Below are 19,016 nucleotides of genomic sequence, written 5' to 3'. Positions count from 1 at the left end.
CGTAAAGCGTAACGACAATCGTGAAGCTTTATTTCTTTAAGACCACATAATCACACGTTGAAATAAGGAAACACTAAGGTAAGGAAACAAATTGAACAATTTTCTTGGCCAATATGTATCTGATCGTAACATAATTCGTGCTGCGTTCGTATTATGTAATTTATGTTACGATCCAAGAACGTTGAACGCTATTAGGATAAGAAGAAACTTTTCGACTGTTTTTCGTCTGACGAAACAAGCGGATATTCTTAATGAAATTTCCATCTTACTATATATTGTAAATATATATATATATTTACGTAAGTTCGTTTAATTAATAATATTGTAGTATAGTACGCGCTCGTTTGATTAATAATATTATAGGATAGTACGTTCGTTTAACTAATGACATTATAGTATAGTACGTTCTTTTAATTAATAACATTCATATTCGTATATTACGTTCTTCCATGGTTTGCGACATTTTATACTATCGACAAAATTGAACAAAGATTTCAAATAAATATATATATAAACTGAAGATATTTATATTACGTGTATAAAAATTTATTTGGAATCTTTGTTCAATTAAAAATGCTGAATTTTGTCGATAATGTAAAATGTTAGAAAATATAGAAGAAGTTAATATCAAAATATGAATGTTACTAATATTTATACAAATAGAAGATATTTATATTACATGTATAAAAATTTATTTGGAATCTTTGTTCAATTAAAAACGCTGGATTTTGTTGATAATAAAATGTTAGAAAATATGGAAGAAGTTAATATCAAAATATGAATGTTATTAATATTTGTACAAACAAAAGATATTTATATTACACATACAAATATTTATTTAAAATCTTTGTTCAATTAAAAACGTTGTATTTTGCCGATAGTATAAGATATTGCAAAATATAGAAGAACGTAATATCCGAATATGAATGTTATTAATATTTATACAAATAGAAGATATTTATATTACATGTGTAAAAATTTATTTGGAATCTTTGTTCAATTAAAAATACTGATTTTTGTCGGCAATATAAAATGTTAGAAAATATAGAAGAACTTAACATCCAAATATGAATGTTATTAACATATATACAAACAAAAGATATTTATATTACACATACAAATATTTATTTAAAATCTTTGTTCAATTAAAAACGTTGCATTTTGTTTATAATGTAAAATGTTAGAAAATATAGAAGAAGTTAATATCAAAATATGAATGTTATTAATATTTATACAAACAGAAGATATTTATATTACACATACAAATATTTATTTAAAATCCTTGTTCGATTAAAAACGCTGGATTTTGCCGATAATATGAAATGTTAGAAAATATAGAAGAACGTACTATCCGAATATGAATGTTATTAATTAAACGAACTTATACTTGTACGATCTAATACCATATTCGATTAATACCGTATACCTGTGTAGAAACCTTCGAGAGAGCTTCGAATAAGCTTAATAAGAAAAACAGAAAAAGATGGATATAGACGAATGGAACGCCTACACTGTGTCGACCAAGTATCGACTAGCTTACTGACTTCGATCGGACCGACATGACCGACAAAAGAAGCGAAAACTCGTTCCAAAAATGGTCTGTACGAGTCAACCATTCACAGTATACCGTGCATCTCGTTGCATATCATTTCGAGGCAAAGGAAAAACAGGTACCGAAACGTGCTCGATTTAGATAACTGTTTGTTCAACGACAATGAAACGACGAAGCGGCGAATCAAAGGAATATTTTCTCGAGCAATTTCTATTGACCAACGTGTGCGACCCAACGCAAAGGATGTCACGTAAAGAATCTTCGTATACGTGGCCCAACCGAGTGTTTCCGCATATACCTAGAGACGCGGTCGTCATATCTACAACCCGCTGCGTATGGATCGTTACCGGAGAGAGCTTACATATTATGCAAGAGGGAAGAGGGAAGAGGAAAGAGGGCGGTTGCAATGGCCGGTAGATTGGCAAAGTGAGCCGCGGACAGTCGAACGATTCCGCGATTTTCTTCCGCAAGAGCCGCTATTTTACGATGCTCGAATTTTTATACGCACAGGTTTACGCACAGGTTTATAAAATGATTTGCGATATTTGACGAGAATTTTGAAAACGAAATTCTAATATATAGCGAAGATAATCTAAAGATAACGAATTTTCTCGTGTCTCGCTCAACGACTTCGGATTATTTCTCGACGTTGGAAATACAGGGTGGTGGTACAAGCGGAAAGGGGGTGAATCTACGTCGAAAATATAGAATAAACATTTTTTTTTTAATTTTTCCATCGAGACAACGATCTACAGTGAGATCCGTTATAACGAGACGCGATGAAGTGCACGCGTACCGAGCCAAAATTCAAAGTCGATTTTCTCGAAAACAAAGCGTCGAACGAAAAATTTGTATTCTATATTTTCGACTCCTTTTTTCGCGTAGAATCACCCCCTTTCCGCTCGTACCACCAGTTTACCAACCAGCGTGTATGTAATCGCGGAAACAGCGCAGTAGAGGGGAAATGTTCGCAAGCGACACAAGCCTGTTCCTAAGAAGAAAAATCAAATTAAAGGAACGACCACCAACGTAGTATAAATCTGTAGGTTTTTTTTAATTGGTTTTTTCTTAGTGCGACGAGGATTTTTTTGTTCTCTTTTGAATGGTTAATTTTGAAGTTTACTTTTCGTTTAACGCGCTCTTATAATCGACTTAACGAATTTCTTTTGGATAGAAAGAACGTTTTCGTTGAGAATTGTCGATATACGAACATATACACGCGAATATACGCGATATATATACGCGGATATACGCGAATTGAACGAATTTCCTGGTATTTCCTAGAACGAATTTCTATCGAGTTTTTTCCTCTAAGAACATCCTAATTCCTGGAATCCTTTATAAATGGATACAGTGCCTATTTAGAACATGAATTATTTATATTCGCCGATGAATCTGCATTTTAAAATTACTGCCACTAAATCAGCCGCGAGATGCAGGCTATCGATTCACCTCGTTCTCGCGATTCTTCTTGGAAAATCGGGTCAGTGATGTAGTCGGCGATGAAGTAACAATCATTATACAACGCGAAATAAGATGCATGCCGGAAGAAATCGTTCAAGTTAAATAATTGTTAGCCGTATGCAAAAATGTCTATTAGACCGTGCGCTTTTTATCCGAATTTATAAGAAATTCGAAGATGTAAAAATGCGTAGAATGCACGCAATATGCAAAAATATGCAAAATATCCAAAGTATAATACTTTTTGGAGTATTTGATATAAAAGGAAAAATTGTTTTTCTACTTTCTACCGTTAACTCCATGTCTTACATTCTCATTTGATAATTATAATTAAAATACAAATTGATAGAACAACACGAAATTGCACAAACATTCGCAGTGTAGTCGTCAAAAATATTTCTTCTTATCTAGAAGATCAAGTTCACGCGTATTCCTCTTTCCAAGATGACCGTCTTTTTCTTATTTCTTTGTAGAAGATACAAAGCTTTATAGAACAACTCGTTTCCGATCTCTGAAAGCGAATTTTCGGAGACTTCGATGCGAGGAAAGTGGTGAAAACGCCACTCTCCAACGACCACCGACGAGACGAAGGATAATTGGGACGTCTGGTTGGAGGGCAAGGACCCCGAGGGTGAGAAAAGGGAGCGGTTGATTTTCCATGCCACGCCCTAATTCACCAGCCCTTCCCTACGAAAACCTGCTTTTCTCGCCTGTTATCCTCCACAGACTCTCGTCGAATTTGTATCTCCCCGTCTTTCTATTTTCTTTCAAACAATTTTCTTTCGGTCTGGTCTCTAAAAAGATTTTTAAAAGCTTTTTTTTTTTTTTTAAATAAAGTTTCTGTCGGAAGATCTTCTGAACGTTGTTACGAGAGAAAAAGACACGTTCGTTTTATCTCGTGACTTGTAACGCGTGTTCCGGTTCCATCGAACGAAACGTTTTCCACTGAATTTTCAAAGCAATGTCAGCCGATAAATTAAAGGAAAACGAAGGATCGTTATCGATGCCATTAACGTTTTAAATCGTGAAAGAACATCTCGAAATCTTCCATCCAGACGGAGAGTATTTCATGAAATTGCTTCTAACTTTCTGGTATCGTCGGTTGTTTTTGATTCTACAAAATTCTCATCAATGGGAAATTCCAAGATGCGCCATTAATCATTTTCTGTTTTCTTATCTCATAGCAGGAAGTATAACGACCCTTGTTTCAAGAAAATTACACGATTCATCCCTTTATTAACTTTATCGATTATTCTTTTCCTATGTCAAGGTGAAAGCTATTTTTAAAACTTCTATCTCAAACAAAAATTGTAAAAAAAAAAAATGCAAAATAAGAGGAAAACACGATTCTCTGTGAGACGTGCCGGTAGATTTCCACGTTTCTAAATCCTGCACCAATTTTTTCTACATCTGTTTAACCGGAAGATTAATCGACGTTACGTATTTCCAACCAACGCTCCATTTTCTCCGCACGTATTAAAAATTTTATTAACAATTAATCCTTGTCAGAAGTCAAACTCGCCGCTTTTCAAACTCACGGTCAAACACGAAACTCCGCTACGCGAAACTGAAGCAAATTTCCCAGTAAAAAACGAACAAACCCCACCGCGAACCACCTGCTACTTAGATTCAAAGTTCCTCGCCGACTCCTCGTATCTTCTCGTCTTCGAACTTTCAACCTTTTTCAAGCCATTTGAGGAAGCCATTCCACCCCCATTTGTCGGTCGTACGAATGAAACTATTAGTTTGCCCGAAAAGCGTCTTTCTTTTACAGACACGTCTTTTACAACGACGCATCTTTGTACAAACATGAAACCCAATCAGTCGAACGTCGTGATCTTTATTTTACGTTTTTTATTGTTTCCTTATAGAACGAAAGAAACTTTTCGGACGACCCACTACTTCGCGAAGCAAGCGACTTTCAAAGCCACATCCGAGTGTATCCATGGCAAAAGCGAAAATCACGAGAGAAACCCGAAATAAACAGCGTTCTAACGTTGTGACTTTTATTTTACGAAAAAAGTCGTGCATTCATTGTTTCCTTATAGAACGAAAGAAACTTTTCGGACCACCCACTACTTCGCGAGGCAAGCGACTTTCGAAGTGACATCCGAGTGCAGAAGTGAAAATCACGAGAAAAGAAGGAAAGGGCCGAAATAAAGAGCGTTGGAACGTCGTTCGAAGAATGCGACCGACTGCAAGATACCGCAGTTTTCTCATCCTCGAGGATCGTCAGTCAGTCCTTTTACGGGAGCGGTTCGACAAATAATTTCCAAGATAAGAAGAAGAGTTCAGGTCCTTATCTACGTGCACTTGGACAGGCATGACGCCTGTTTTCCTCTCCTTCTTTCTCTCTCTCTTCATCCTTCTCGCTTACCTTGTCGATACTCGTCGATAGATTAGAATTCAGACACGTCAGCGTCGTGGTCGCGAGATCGCTCCGCGCCTTTTCTCCTCTTCCCACGACAGCCTGAACCGCGTGCGTATCGAGCGACGCCGAAAAAAATCGATACGAGGCTTCCTGGAAACTGAGTGGCCGGCTGGCTGGTTCTGGTGGGATACCAGAGCTACGATTGCGTCAGCGGCGATCCCCGTAATCTCGTTATCTCGTAAGCTTCTCGTTCCACGGACGCGAATTTTTCCCCTTCGAGAACATGACTAGGTGATATCGCGGTCGCGTTTCAAGAAGCGTCATAGCTTACGGATAGAAACGCGAAAAGCTGGAACCGTCGTCGAAGCGAGTCGTCTGGCCGATTGAAATTTCCACTTTTACGCGCACAGTCCAAGAGAAATAGAATCGAGATGGAAGTTCGTTTTAGTCGGTGGATCGTGCGGGCGGTCGTTGTTTATGCGTTCGCGTTGGAGAAATCGAAGAGCGCGAAAGTGTAGGCAAAGAGAGCGACGAGTAATGGAAAATATATAGAGAAAAAAGAAAAGATGCAAAAGAGGAGAATCATCGTGGGAGTATTGTAATTGCACGGCGAATCTTTGTATTTATGATAGGTTTCTAGGCTCGTAGCTAAAGGAATAGAACCGATAGAGTAGACCGCAGATGTTTATGTTGCTATGGGAAGTTGCAGGGTGTGAAAGTTTACAGAATGAGAAGAATAATGCAAAAAATGTGTAACAATGGAAAATCAGGATGCAAGTTTTCCTATTAGACGGCGAACCTTTATATTTTACATTTTGATGCGCACAGGCGGAGAAACACGGCTATAGAGATAGAAATAGTAATTTGTTTTAGCTGCTACCAGTAGACCGCGTACGTTGATATGTTTATGGGAAATTGCAGGGTGTGAAAGCGTGTACAGAACGTGAAACATAATGCAAAGATATGGAAAAACGATCAGTCGTCCTGCAAGTTTATTAATTCAAATGTAAAACACAGCGAACCTCTGTGTTTTACATTTTTTATTCGCATAGGCGAAGAGATAAAATTCACTGGTTTTGTTTATGCGTTTATGGGAAATTTAAGGCACTAAGAATGTACGGTATATGTACAGTATATACAAAGATTGAGAATTCAGTTTCCGCACGATTGTACGAAACTTTGTGGACAATTTCGTTCGAACATAGGAATCTTTCTTAGAGAAGAGATAATTATTCGATTTAAATTTAGAAGACATCGATCTATAAGAAATCGTGACTCCTTTAGATAAGCTTCTTTTTTAAGTATTTAGATATTTAACGATTTTTTTTTTTTAAATAAATTCAACGATTTCGTTCGAAATTAGAGAAATCAATTTAACTGAGAATTACGTAAAATTAGAATCGTGATACTTCGAACGCATCTCTCTCTCTCACAAATTTCGTAAAAAAAAAAAAAAGAAAGATAGTAATTTCGAGGCTGTTTAATTAAATGAAAAATTCTCTGTTTAATCAAAAATAGAAACTTTTGGTAGATAAGCGTTAATCTTGATCGAAGATTACGTAACAACGAGATCGTGATATTTTACATGCACTCGTTTCCACAAATTTTTCTTACAAAAGCTATAAGAATGTGCAATGACTATTTCAATTAACGTGGTCTAACCGTACTTGAAAAATAGAAATTGCATTTAAACGGATCAACTTCGATCGGCTATTACGTAAATCGGCGATTATGTTCGTTCTTTTAACTCTAAAAAAAGAAAAAAAGAAAAAAACGTTACGCTGTTCTTCCCGTTCGTGTTGAATCTTTCGATAATTTCTCGATCAAATCAGCTTGTTATCGACCTTTAGAATAGAAATTTTTGCCGAGATACAATTGTCTCTCATTCGAAATTACATAATACCAGCCATATAACGTTTCCAGTGCCATTTAATCGAATTTTGAAAAAAATCTGTTAATCCTTCGATTACCAATACGTCGAATCAATGGAAACTTTGGTGGGGATACGATTTTATCTTCGATTGCAGAACAATGAAACCAGCGAATTATCTCTTTCTCTCTCGTCTAATCGTGTTTTATCATCCTCGCTATATTTTTCCCCGTCAGATACAAATCTAAGGACGAAAGAATCCAATTTCTGATAAAACTGTGTCTCACCTGACCTAATTCGAAAAGCAGGAGAAAATCTCTGTCGTCAATTTCGTTTCTGCAAAGTTAACCGAACTAGTTCTCGTTTTATCGAGATTTTATGGGAGACGAAGACCATCTGAATTTTTATTTACCAATCAAACGTATCAAAAATGAAAACAGAATATCTGATCGATAAATAAAATTCGTACAAATAACTCAACGAGTTGATCGAATTTTTCAATATCTTGTTTATCTGATCGATTCTCTCATATCTAATTTCCGTTTCCTTTTATTTTACAAATTTCCATAAACTTCTCGATACCTAATTTCTGTTTCCTCTACGTTCTGTTCGGGAAACACCTCGAGGAAGGTTCTCGAAAGAAAAGTTACGGTCACATGGAAAATTAGAAGATAATTGTCATTCTGTTTCCGATATAGCAGAAATCGTACTCGAGTCTAATTGGCTCAGCAGGAAACCACGAAACGCACAGGTCTATCGTTTATCGAGCATTTTCAGCGACCGAACGAAACGGAGTCTCGCGTAACATTGACACGCGAATTTCAATGGAGAACGTGCGCCGCGTTCTTGAAACGAAAATCCCATTACACGCAGACTTAATGGAGACACCGATAGGCATCGATATTTTCTGTGTTAATCGAGATACAAAGCGAAAGCAGAGACAAAAGGACGAAGAGGAAGAGAGACAGAAGTGGCGAAACACAACGGTCACGAACGATAATATCTCTCTCTCCTTCTTCATCTTCTTCTTTGTTGTAGTACTCGACTTGCTCATTAGCCATCGAATTTCGGTCGTTTCCTCGCATCCTGTTGCCTCTCGGCCCAAATATTCCCAGGCCACCGATAAACCGGCCTTAACATCGCGTTAGGTCGATTCGAAAAACAATAGACGCCGCGTTAAAATAGCGAAAGGTGGAAAACAAGATCGAACGAAATTTCTCGAAGTCTAATAAAAGAATTCTACTTGTTTGTTGCTTCTTCTTTTTGTTTTGTCTTCTTTTTTTTTTTTTTTTTGCATATCTGATCGGTCTCCTTGAAAAGACTCGAGGAACAAACAGCGAACGAAAATAAAGCGTTTCCGGGATGGACGACTTTTGATCTCGGCTGTTCGGAGAGGTGGCATTCAAGTCTCCGCACGATGGAATTAAAATGGCCGTGTTAATGGAACATAATGATGTGCTTAATTCGAATGATTATACATAGCGATAGGAAGATGGCGTCTGAACGAAGGATTCGAATATTTGTCAGTAGCGTTTTTTTCTTTAACGAATCGATCCTCGTCGACGATGCAACGCTTTGTTTACAAAGGTGGCGAGATTTTCGAGAATTCTCTAAATAGCGAAAAATCGAAATTTCGAAGATCGCCAATTTCGATCTTTGCAGTTCCCCAAGCTTGAAACTCGTTTCTCGGTGTAATAAAATTTACCGCGTGGAATCTGCAAATTTGTTCTCGAGCGAAGCAACGTCGTCTACGTATTTGTTATTATTTCATCGTTTGGTCCTTGGAGGACTAACGTTCTAGATCGTCATTAGTCTGTCCTACCTAGTTAAAATGTCCTATCTATCGTTTCGAATCTGGCGAGAACCGATGTTTTATCGTCTCCATTTGTTACCTTTGATCTGCTCCAATGTGAAATTTTCAATCGCCGTTTTCTGACGGCGTAAATATACGGCTTGAAAAAGATACAGAGAGTGGAAGATGGAATATTGAATTATTCATTGAATCAGGACACGTTAGATAGGACATTTTGACTAATTGTAACGAAAATCTGAAATATTCCTCTCGTTCTCTTAACGTCGCGGTTCGCTACAAATTGATCGGCCGCAGCATCCTCTCCGCTTGTTTATTTCCAAAGAAACTACAAATGTACAGCCACGACGAGCTATTGAGACGGAGAGATTTTCAAAAGATCAACTCGATCGATTTCTTGTTAGCAATTTCACGTAACGTTTGATGTTCGAAGATACCGAGGATATTCGAGTTTCCATCTACGACACGCCAATTAAATAGCGACAAAATTAATTATAGATTCTACACGACCAACAACGATATGTTTACGGATCAAATTATATAACGTCACTCGTCTCGTCTCGTCTCAAAACGAACCTTTAAACTTTTAATCGATCTCCGTGTACGCGATAGATACGCAACGATTGAACTAAGAAGAAGTTTGAGACGATGGATCTTGATCAATCTTTGTAAGAATCTGTTAATAAATCTGTTAATAAATCTGTTAATAAATCTGTTAATAAATCTGTTAATAAGAAACTGTTTCCCCATTTGTGTCTGTATGTTATCTCGGACCAGAAGAGTCCTAGCTACGATCACCATTTAACCAACAAAACAGCGGAACAAACCGAAAATAAGAGACGCAAGAAATCGATCGACGTGACGAGAGAAAATCTCTTATCTGCTTCTCTCTGTCGAGAGAGACAGGAAAAGAGGTGTAGAGAGAGAGAAAGAGAGAGAGAGAGGCGTATCTCATCCAGTCACCTGACCACGAAACAGGAAGAAGAGCAGACGTACCTTTTGTCGAGTAATCCATTCTTCCCTCAGTTTAGCGCCGTGATCGAATTATAAAATTCCAAGGTCAGCGGCTCAGGCACTTAAGATCCAAATAAATGGTGTAGGTTGCACTTAACACGAGATTTCCTCACAGGGACCACATCAGAAATGAAATCTCAATATATCACTGTTTCGCTTGCTGTACGATGCAACGACAACTTCGTTTTAATACTCCAACTTGTATATCGGTATTATACCGAACGATACACAGAATATTATATCGGGCGTTATATTAAATATTATATTACTAACGAATATAAGTAACGAATATGACTAATGAGTATAACTACCGTATATTATTAACGTATATCACTATCGAACGTTACCAAAACGAGGTAATATAACGAATATAAAAAAGAGAACGAAAAATAATTTACACGCGCACAAACGATTATCTATGTATTCATACGTTAGTGTAATACGGTATTAACAAATCTTCACAGCTTCTGTGTATCTCGATAATTACGTTCCGCGAAACACAAGTCCGTTTCACGAAACGCAAGTTCGTCCATTCGGCACAACGATCACCGAGTCACTATGTCTTCTGTCTGGCTCTTTAATTTGCTTCGATACACTGTCTTCGAATGTCACATCCACGCGCTACGATGGTCTGCGGACGAATAAGGTACTCCCGGCTCGAGTCTGGATACTTATCGTCTGTCACGGACACACAGATATAATCCGAGAGAGATAGACCGATTCTGACGGAGCGTGGTCATGTAGACTGAACCGACGTGACGGTGTGTGATATATGTATATGCAGAGGAACACCAAGTCCGCACGAGAGAACAGGTCGTAACAGACCAACTCACCGCGGAGAAATGACACGATGAGCTTCTGACAATTCCTCTTAGTCTGCGCACGAGAGCCTCATCATCCCTTCTACCTGTCCCCCCACCCCCTACCTGCCCCGTATTCGGCTCCGTTCGACCGCCCGACCCCCACCCCGTCGACTCATAATCCCCCCCACCATTCGCATGCCACCCTTCTTGCTCTCACTTGTTCCCCCGTCTTCCGTGCGCCACGCTTCTCTCCCCCTATTCTCTGCCATACGCCCTTCCACCAACGCTTCTCTTGGTCCCCGGTGCGCTAACAATGTTGAACATCACTGCTCTAACGTTTCTTCTCTTTTCTGTACTCTATATTTTATCTGTTTTCTCTTTATTTTGGTAGCAGAAACTAACGTTGCTGCGGGATTTATTAAAACCTACGCGATGTACGTTGTTCCGTACGTTGAACGGTAAAAGATGTACCGAAATTCGCGCGTTTCAGAACAGCGTTTCTCTTTCTAGTACATAGCATCTAGTTTCTAGTAAGCGTATCCTTCGATTTCCATCGGGCGGTATTTACAATCGTGCGTCTATCTATCTCTGTTTTCGATTCCAGCTACGCGTCCTTGTTTACTTTTTACGCGCGTCTTTCCCTGGATCCTATACCAAGCCCTAACTCCGTCCTATGCATCATCCTTCGTTATGAAATGATTCATAGTATTTATGCATTGTCGCTTGTTTGTCATACGTGTCTCTCTCTCTCTCTCTCTCTCTCTCTCTCTCTCTCTCTCTCTCTCTACGTAAAAGTACCACATCTCTATTTTTCATACTAGCGTGTATCCTTTTCTAGTAAACAGCACAGAGCATTACCCATCCTTGTTAATCTTTCGCGTTTCTCCTGACTCTTGCGGTCATCCCCACTCCCGAAGCCTCTCCCGCCCGGTCACGTCGCTTCCTAAGTCCTTACGTGTTTTCCACGGGAGAAGCGTGTACCCTCTCGGGCTGTATCTCTTTCTATTGCCTCTCTTTCTACCCCTACCCGAGCAGAGGGCAGTCGGAGCATCCTTATCGCGCCCCAGGTGCTTCCTTCTCTCGCCTCGTGATCGTTTTCTCGGCTCCTGTCTGCTGTCCCTCCTCTCCCACGCGTCTCACCGCCCATCCCCTCCACTCTGACCTTTCTCTTTCTCTCCGCGCTTTATCTTATCCCCGCCACCGGCGGTCCGTACCTATGCCAACGCCGCTATATCATCGAGTACAGTGCGCGCACACACATCGCTCGCCTGTAAATGTGTGTGCGTGTCGCCGGATGGGAGAGCGAACGCGCGCAGCCACCCACGCAAGAGGGACGACGAGCTTCTCCGGACCATACGATATGCGAGGGCAGGCGAAGCGAGTCTTCCCTCTTTCCAGCCCCGGCAAACGCTGCATCGTTTCCGCGCACTGCAACGGCAATTACATAAAGGGATGACGCGTTTCCACTGATCTTCTTAACACGGTGCGTAACTTCTTCCTTAACACAGACCATGTTTATGTAATTTTTCGACCTCGCGAATCTACGAGATTTAGCTGAAAGCGGTGCGAGAATAGAATGGCTCGCGAAAATGCCCGCAGGGACATTTTGCAGCAGAAACGACACGTACGCGCGCTGTGCTTCATCGACACTCTAAATGTCACTCGGTTATCAAAATGATAATCGGTGGAATCTTAAGCGATGATAAAGGCTGTGTATAGGATATTTGGTACAAATTTAGACATGTTTTGCAGGGTAGATAAACGTCCATAATGGTAATTAGTCATAGTGTACATAGTATCCAGGGACCATTCCTATATGACTATTCGTATCGCGTACGTTTACCAAATATAAGTTTGCGCTATTTATTTTCCGCTTTCTATGTACCTATGCGCAGAATATTTACAAAAATTGGTAGCAAAATTCAGCAACTTGTATTACTCGTCGAAACGTATAGCGTATGATGGACCAGTTGAGATGATGGAGAAGTTCGAAACGACATTGGTTTCATATGTTTTTGCTTGTTTTCGCGAGTTTGGCGACAACTTTTACAGACATATTTTCAGCTTGGATTCGAACTTCACCGATGTAATCATCGCGACTCATTCTTTGTTTGCTAATGAAATTTCAAAATGTTTTATACAACACGCACAATATACGCACGTAAAGATTTTCTCCGATAAGTGAGACTACGAATACTATTGCGAGCCGCTGTATCACGAAATAGGTAGATGACTGATACCAATACGATAAGAAATTCTTAGTACGAAAATTACTAAAATTCAGGCTGACCAGTTAAGAGAAAATTGCGTATCCGCAGCTTGCTTAGATCGAGTCGTCGCTATCAGACAATTAGAAAATTAGTTGATTTGTACGTACATTAAATAAAAAAGGCGTCAGATGCATGTATGTTGATATTAATTTGAAGTACAAGGATAGACACAGGCATGTTGACAGAGTTTAGATTAAACTACGATTATCATTCCGACTAATTTTGTACGTGTAACTGCAAGTCACCGTATAGCCGAAAGGCAGACGGAAATGAAGAATTCTAAAACAGAGAAAATGAAAAATCTGAACTGATAATGAAAATGAGAAAAATGGATATCTGGTCGTCGAATAGGAAAAATAATTGTTCTCGAAACTACCTTTCGACCAGGTACATGAATCCGCGCGAAAAAATATACGCTATGATGTATCGATAATAAGCCGTCTTTTATCCTACCTACGTACTATTGCGCATTGAATTTCTACTTTTCTACCCATAAAATACCCTGTCACTATTTTCTGTTGGAACAATGGTCTGTAAATATTCCAAACCTCCCAACTTCTACATAATAGGTAAAATATACAGATGCAGGTAATCTCCTATTTTACGATGTTTAACGAGGACGAAATTACCATCCCGAATATCTACAGTGCAATTATACAACATTCACTTGCTTTGTAATTTATTGCCTCTGAGCAGTTGCTCGTTCAACGTCTAAAACGCAGAAACAATCAGCGAAACTTTATTATCGGAAAATTACTGACTGATCTCCTCGTATTCATTATGCATGGCCCCGGTTGATTTTTGTGCAAGAAAGGAACAGCCTTTTAGGATTCCAAGGACAAAGATTTTCCTACTGAAAACAGCTGTGAACCCGTGTATCTTAATTATTCCGATTAACAAATACACGAGCGAGGAGAGCGGTTCCGATCCCTCGTATCTTCTTATGATAAACGTTCTCTGATTTGTTTAAGAATGTATTTTATGTATCTATGGTCAAGCGATATCGCTGCTGCTTGCGAGGTTTTTCCAGCAAACTGCGTATGTTTTTCTTTGGTTGGCTTGAGGTTTCGGACAACGCGGAGGAAACGATCGGAGGAATCGCATATTTTCGAATTTGTCACGATAGAAATCCTATCTTTTAAATTAAATTTCGTTACATTGGTAAAATTCTTTTATCAATATAAATGATTGGTATAGTAAGTTATTGTTCTACGGATCGAAATGCTGCAAGCGCGTGGTCCATTGTTGTGTTAGGTTTATCAAATTCAGGTTTAAGGGTTGAATATGTTTGATTTAGAAGATGAAGAAAGAAAGGGTAGAGATAGGAGAAAGAACGTATAACAGGAAGGCTGATCGTACGGAGAACAATAAGTTGCAATTTATAATGGTCACTTGGTGTTTTATACAGGGCGGTCGGTAACTGGTGGTACAAACGGAAAGGGGGTGATTCTACGCGAAAAAAGAAGTCGAAAATATACAACAAAAATTTTTCGTTCCAGGCTTTGTTTTCGAGAAAATCGACTTTGAATTTTTGCTCGGTACGCGTGCACTTTATCACGTCTGAAAATTCTTTTTTCGTAGAATCACCCCCTTTACGCTTGTACCACCAGTTACCAACCACCCTGTACAATTTAATTGAAATTACAGGTAAAACGAACTCCTCTCGCGATAAATTTCATTTGATATGTAACAAACGTTTGTTTAAATATACAGAGGGTGGAGGGTTAAATATACTGAATTTGTTGTTATTTAAAAGTACTTTAAATTGGTTCAGATATTCTAGAAAATTAGAAGAAGGAATAGAACTGAACGAAAGGCAGATGTGTCGATATCACGTTCAATATTTTAATATTTCTAATCTTCGGTCATGCATCGCGATGTATTCCAATAATTACACATTATAGTTGCTGAGAAGATCGTGAGAAGAAGAATAGTAATTATGTAACGAGAATATTAATCTTTGAATCTTGCAATTAATCCGATGTAAATGAAATAATTTGGAATTATAGAATAGTGTATTCTGTAACGAGAATATTAATCTTCAAATTTTGCAATTAATTCGATGTAAATGAAGTAACTTAGAATTACACGCTTGCACGGCGTGGATGCCTGTGAATGATCTTTCTTTGCAATTTGATGATCAGCCTACCTAATTAATGCTGCCACTTTTATTATCCTTCTTCGTTACTACCAGCAGGCTAATAAACCCTTTAGTAATTAAGGAATATAAAACTCGTATGGAAAAGTAGGTTGAAATGGACACTTTGCGTGCTGCGAAAATAGTTGATATAATAGTTAATTATTTATCACAATAGCATAAACGTGTCATTCGTGATAACGAGAAAGAGTATGAAAAAAGAAAAAGGAGAAATTTTACGCATTTTCTTCTAAAAAGCAAAATCATATAAATTTTAATTAATATTCACTGATTATGGAAGAAGATTAATTAAAATAGTCTCTTTTGAATTCTTTTAAAATCGAACAAATATCTTTACGTTAATATGTCTTTATTTACATTTTTATATTATTATCGTTTAATGGTATTATCTACTGTTGCATACCTAATTAAGAAGAGAACAGAGGAAAGGAAGAAATTACAAAACTAAGAGAAACCGTTACATCTATTCAAATCTTTCGTTAAAGCTTTTATGCGTTGTATACCCCTCTGAAACGCTATAAAAATCTTATACCTGATGGTAGCAAAAAGTGTACAGCCTCCCTGAGGTGTGTTGGTCAAGTAGCGGTATTTCGGGTGCAATAAGGTAATGTAGGACAACAGCTGACTCTGCGTATTATTATCCTCGAGATATTAGAGCCATTCTGAAGAAAGGAATAAAGCCGGTTATCCCACAAAGCCCATAACCTTCTCAACGATGTATTGTTTAGGCTGACCCGCACATTAATATCTAATACTTGAGACACGTAGAACGATTTCGTTGCATTTAGATACATTTAACGAGGGCAGCATTTTTGAACAATCGAGTTATCAAGTTTCTGAATTTTCAAATTCGTCCGAGTTGTTCAATCTTTCGATTTCCGGACATGGGAATTTTTGAACTTCGAGATTTTCAAACCTCCAAACTTTGGAATTATCCAATTCTTCGGCGTTTAGATCGACGAATATCGGAATATTGTGAATTTCAGAATTTTCTCGAATTTTACGCTCCCAACTATATATACAAATCGTGGGAATTGTTAGTTTCCAGAATTGTTGCATCTTTTAACGTTGACAATTTGCAGCTTCCAAACCGACAAATTCGCGAGATCTCAAAGTCTTTAAAATGTCCACTTTGTATTTTACAAATACAACGAGTAAATAGAATTTATATATATAAAGAGTCTGGAGTTTCCCACTTGCCCGATATTTAAGCTTCGAAGTTATTTCATTTCTAATTGGTTTTCTAATTTACGTAAATTAGTTTCCTTCGACCTTCGCCAGAAGCACCCTAAGCTTCTTTTCATCCCTCGAAAACGTCATTTGTCACAGATTATCCCCTTTCGTTGTAACGTGAAAAGGACCATATTTTCTATTCATTAGAAACAAAATAGCAAGAAAAGTTGAGGAAGAGGGTCGAGATTGACCGGGATGGTCGTATGGTCCATCGTGAGCTTTGATGCAGAAGAAAGGGCTGCAAAGGGAAGTAACCCTTGTCCTTACTACGAATCTCGCGTCCTGGACCTGTCGGAAGTTAAATCGGATGGGCAAAAAAATCAGGATCACAGTTGACTTTTAACCGTTTCCGCTTCTACCTGCCATTCACGGGATCCTCTCGCGTCACCGCATCTAAAACGGACATTGTCCCCTTCTTGCTTGACCGGAAGCAAAAAAATCTGATTTATCTTAAGCGTCACATGCAATCGACGAAGAATTCTTCTCAGTGTAAAATCGCTTGTTTTGACACGTTTAGAATTGTTGATCGAGATGGGTTGAGAAGATGTGGAGAAGAAATGGACGACGAGAGAAGATGAAATTGCGATTCGTACAATGTATTGTTTATTTTCTGACTGTCAGAAAATGGCATATGGGAAATATAGAAATTATAGGCAACAGAAACGATATAAATTGAAATGAATTTCTTTGCGGAGAACGGAACGAAGGATAATTGTATTTTAATTTCTCAGAGGAACGATGGATAAATATCGAATCGAGGTAGGACGAATTTTGCACTAATTTTTCTATCTACTTTTTGATAATACTCGCTGAGTGTATTGTTAAGAAAGTACCAACTTTTGGAAGATACTTCCGGTCAATGGACGACGTTTCGTAAGAGAAATATTACGAGTATCGTAATTTTTCAATAGTCGATAATTAAAATGTATCTGTTATGCATATAGCGTAATAAATAACTGCCTTTTTTATTATCGATAAGAATTATAAAAATTAATAGCCATTAACCTTTATCAGCAGTTATTTATTACACTATATATATATATTAGTTTGTCCGGAAGTGTTTTTCTTTCGCAAACGTGTTTTTTACAGCAGTGCACCTTCGTACAAACGTGAAACCAAGTCATAACAAAGACAGAGAAACCAAGACATAAGAAAATGGATCGTACGTAATTCGATAAAATAATATAAAACGATAGCATTTAGATCTGCAAATGATACACATGCAACTTACTGAACTTTTGAACATATTGAAGCAGGTATACCTCATAGCATCGTTGTGGGGCCAGTAATATACACGCTATACACTGAAGATATTACTACTATTACTAAGACCCCAATATTTGGATCTGTAGATGATACACATGCAACTTACTGAACTTTTGAACATATTGAAGCGGGTATATCTCATAGCATCGTTGTGGGGTCAGTAATATACACGCTATACACTGAAGATATTACTACTGTTACTAAGACCCCAATATTTGGATCTGCGGATGATAATATAAAACGATAGCGTCTATTATTTCCTCATGAAACTTTAGCAGGTATACTTTAATTGATAATTAATTTTTAATTAATAACTGGAATATAGACAGAAGCATTAACTTTTGAGAAAATTACGCCTGTGCTATATTTTACCAAACTTCTCGACTAATATGTTTAATAACGTTGTTCAACAAATAATCGTCGATATTATACGATTAATATAATTAACATCGCTGATTAATTTAGCCGATGGAATATTTATTGAAACGTTTCTCGAAAAACCACTTCAACGGAATTACAATAAATCTTACGACGAAGAAACTGCGCGTGTCCGTGGAGAAATAAGAGGAAAGGAAGTGGTGGTAGTGAAAAAACTGGGGCAATAAGAGGAATTAGCATTAGTTTCTGGCAAATGAGTCGATTGTTGAAATGAATCTGTGAAAGGTATCTTTACCTTTTTGAAAGGTATCGTTTCTAAATCGTAAACAAAGGTACAGCATATGGTCGATTAGGATGATCGATGATTAATATATTCTTCAGTTTGTTCATAATGTTTTGCACATGCAGCTAATGTTCCATACCTTGGGCCATTTCTACGACACGTAACGTGTTACCTCTTCGTTTTCCATTTTATTCTTTTCTCTGTACCTTCCAAGACCTCTTTTTCTTTTCTTTGGATAGAAATCAATTACGAGCAATTGTCACGGAGAATTTTTATCAATTACGATGCGTTATCATGGCGTGAAACGTAACATTACGATAAGATTTTCAGTATTCTTCGGCAGTCAAATTCATTTAGAAGGCGAGTTGCTAAACGATCGGAATGTTTAGCGAAGCTCGTGTTGTAGCGGTTATTGAATTTCGAAATTTCTTCTGAAAACTGTTGATATTTTGAAGTTTCTCCGTATAGTTTCGTTGGTTACGTAACAAGAAACGTTACAGATAAGCTTTTAGCGTTTTCGATTGCGATCGCTGTAGGATCTCAATGT

The 19,016-nt window shown here is 38.0% G+C and overlaps 1 protein-coding gene across 2 annotated transcripts in view; it reads right to left on the bottom strand.

Annotated features, from left to right (window-relative positions):
* LOC117154321 (uncharacterized) overlaps positions 1-19,016 on the bottom strand; it is a 127,339-nt gene that overhangs the window by 23,438 nt on the left and 84,885 nt on the right. The window contains exon 1 of one of the 2 annotated variants that reach the window (XM_033329226.2): positions 10,061-10,929. The exons of the other annotated variant lie outside the window; for it this stretch is intronic. Within the exon in view, the coding sequence (XP_033185117.1) occupies positions 10,061-10,079 (19 nt within the window). The 5' untranslated portion in view covers positions 10,080-10,929. Of the gene's footprint in view, positions 1-10,060; positions 10,930-19,016 lie in introns of those variants that run through there. 2 annotated transcript variants of the gene reach the window in all.

This window comes from Bombus vancouverensis, chromosome 3 (assembly GCF_051014615.1).
Source record: "Bombus vancouverensis nearcticus chromosome 3, iyBomVanc1_principal, whole genome shotgun sequence".
NCBI lineage: Eukaryota > Metazoa > Arthropoda > Insecta > Hymenoptera > Apidae > Bombus > Bombus vancouverensis.
This window is presented reverse-complemented; position numbering and strand designations above follow the sequence as displayed.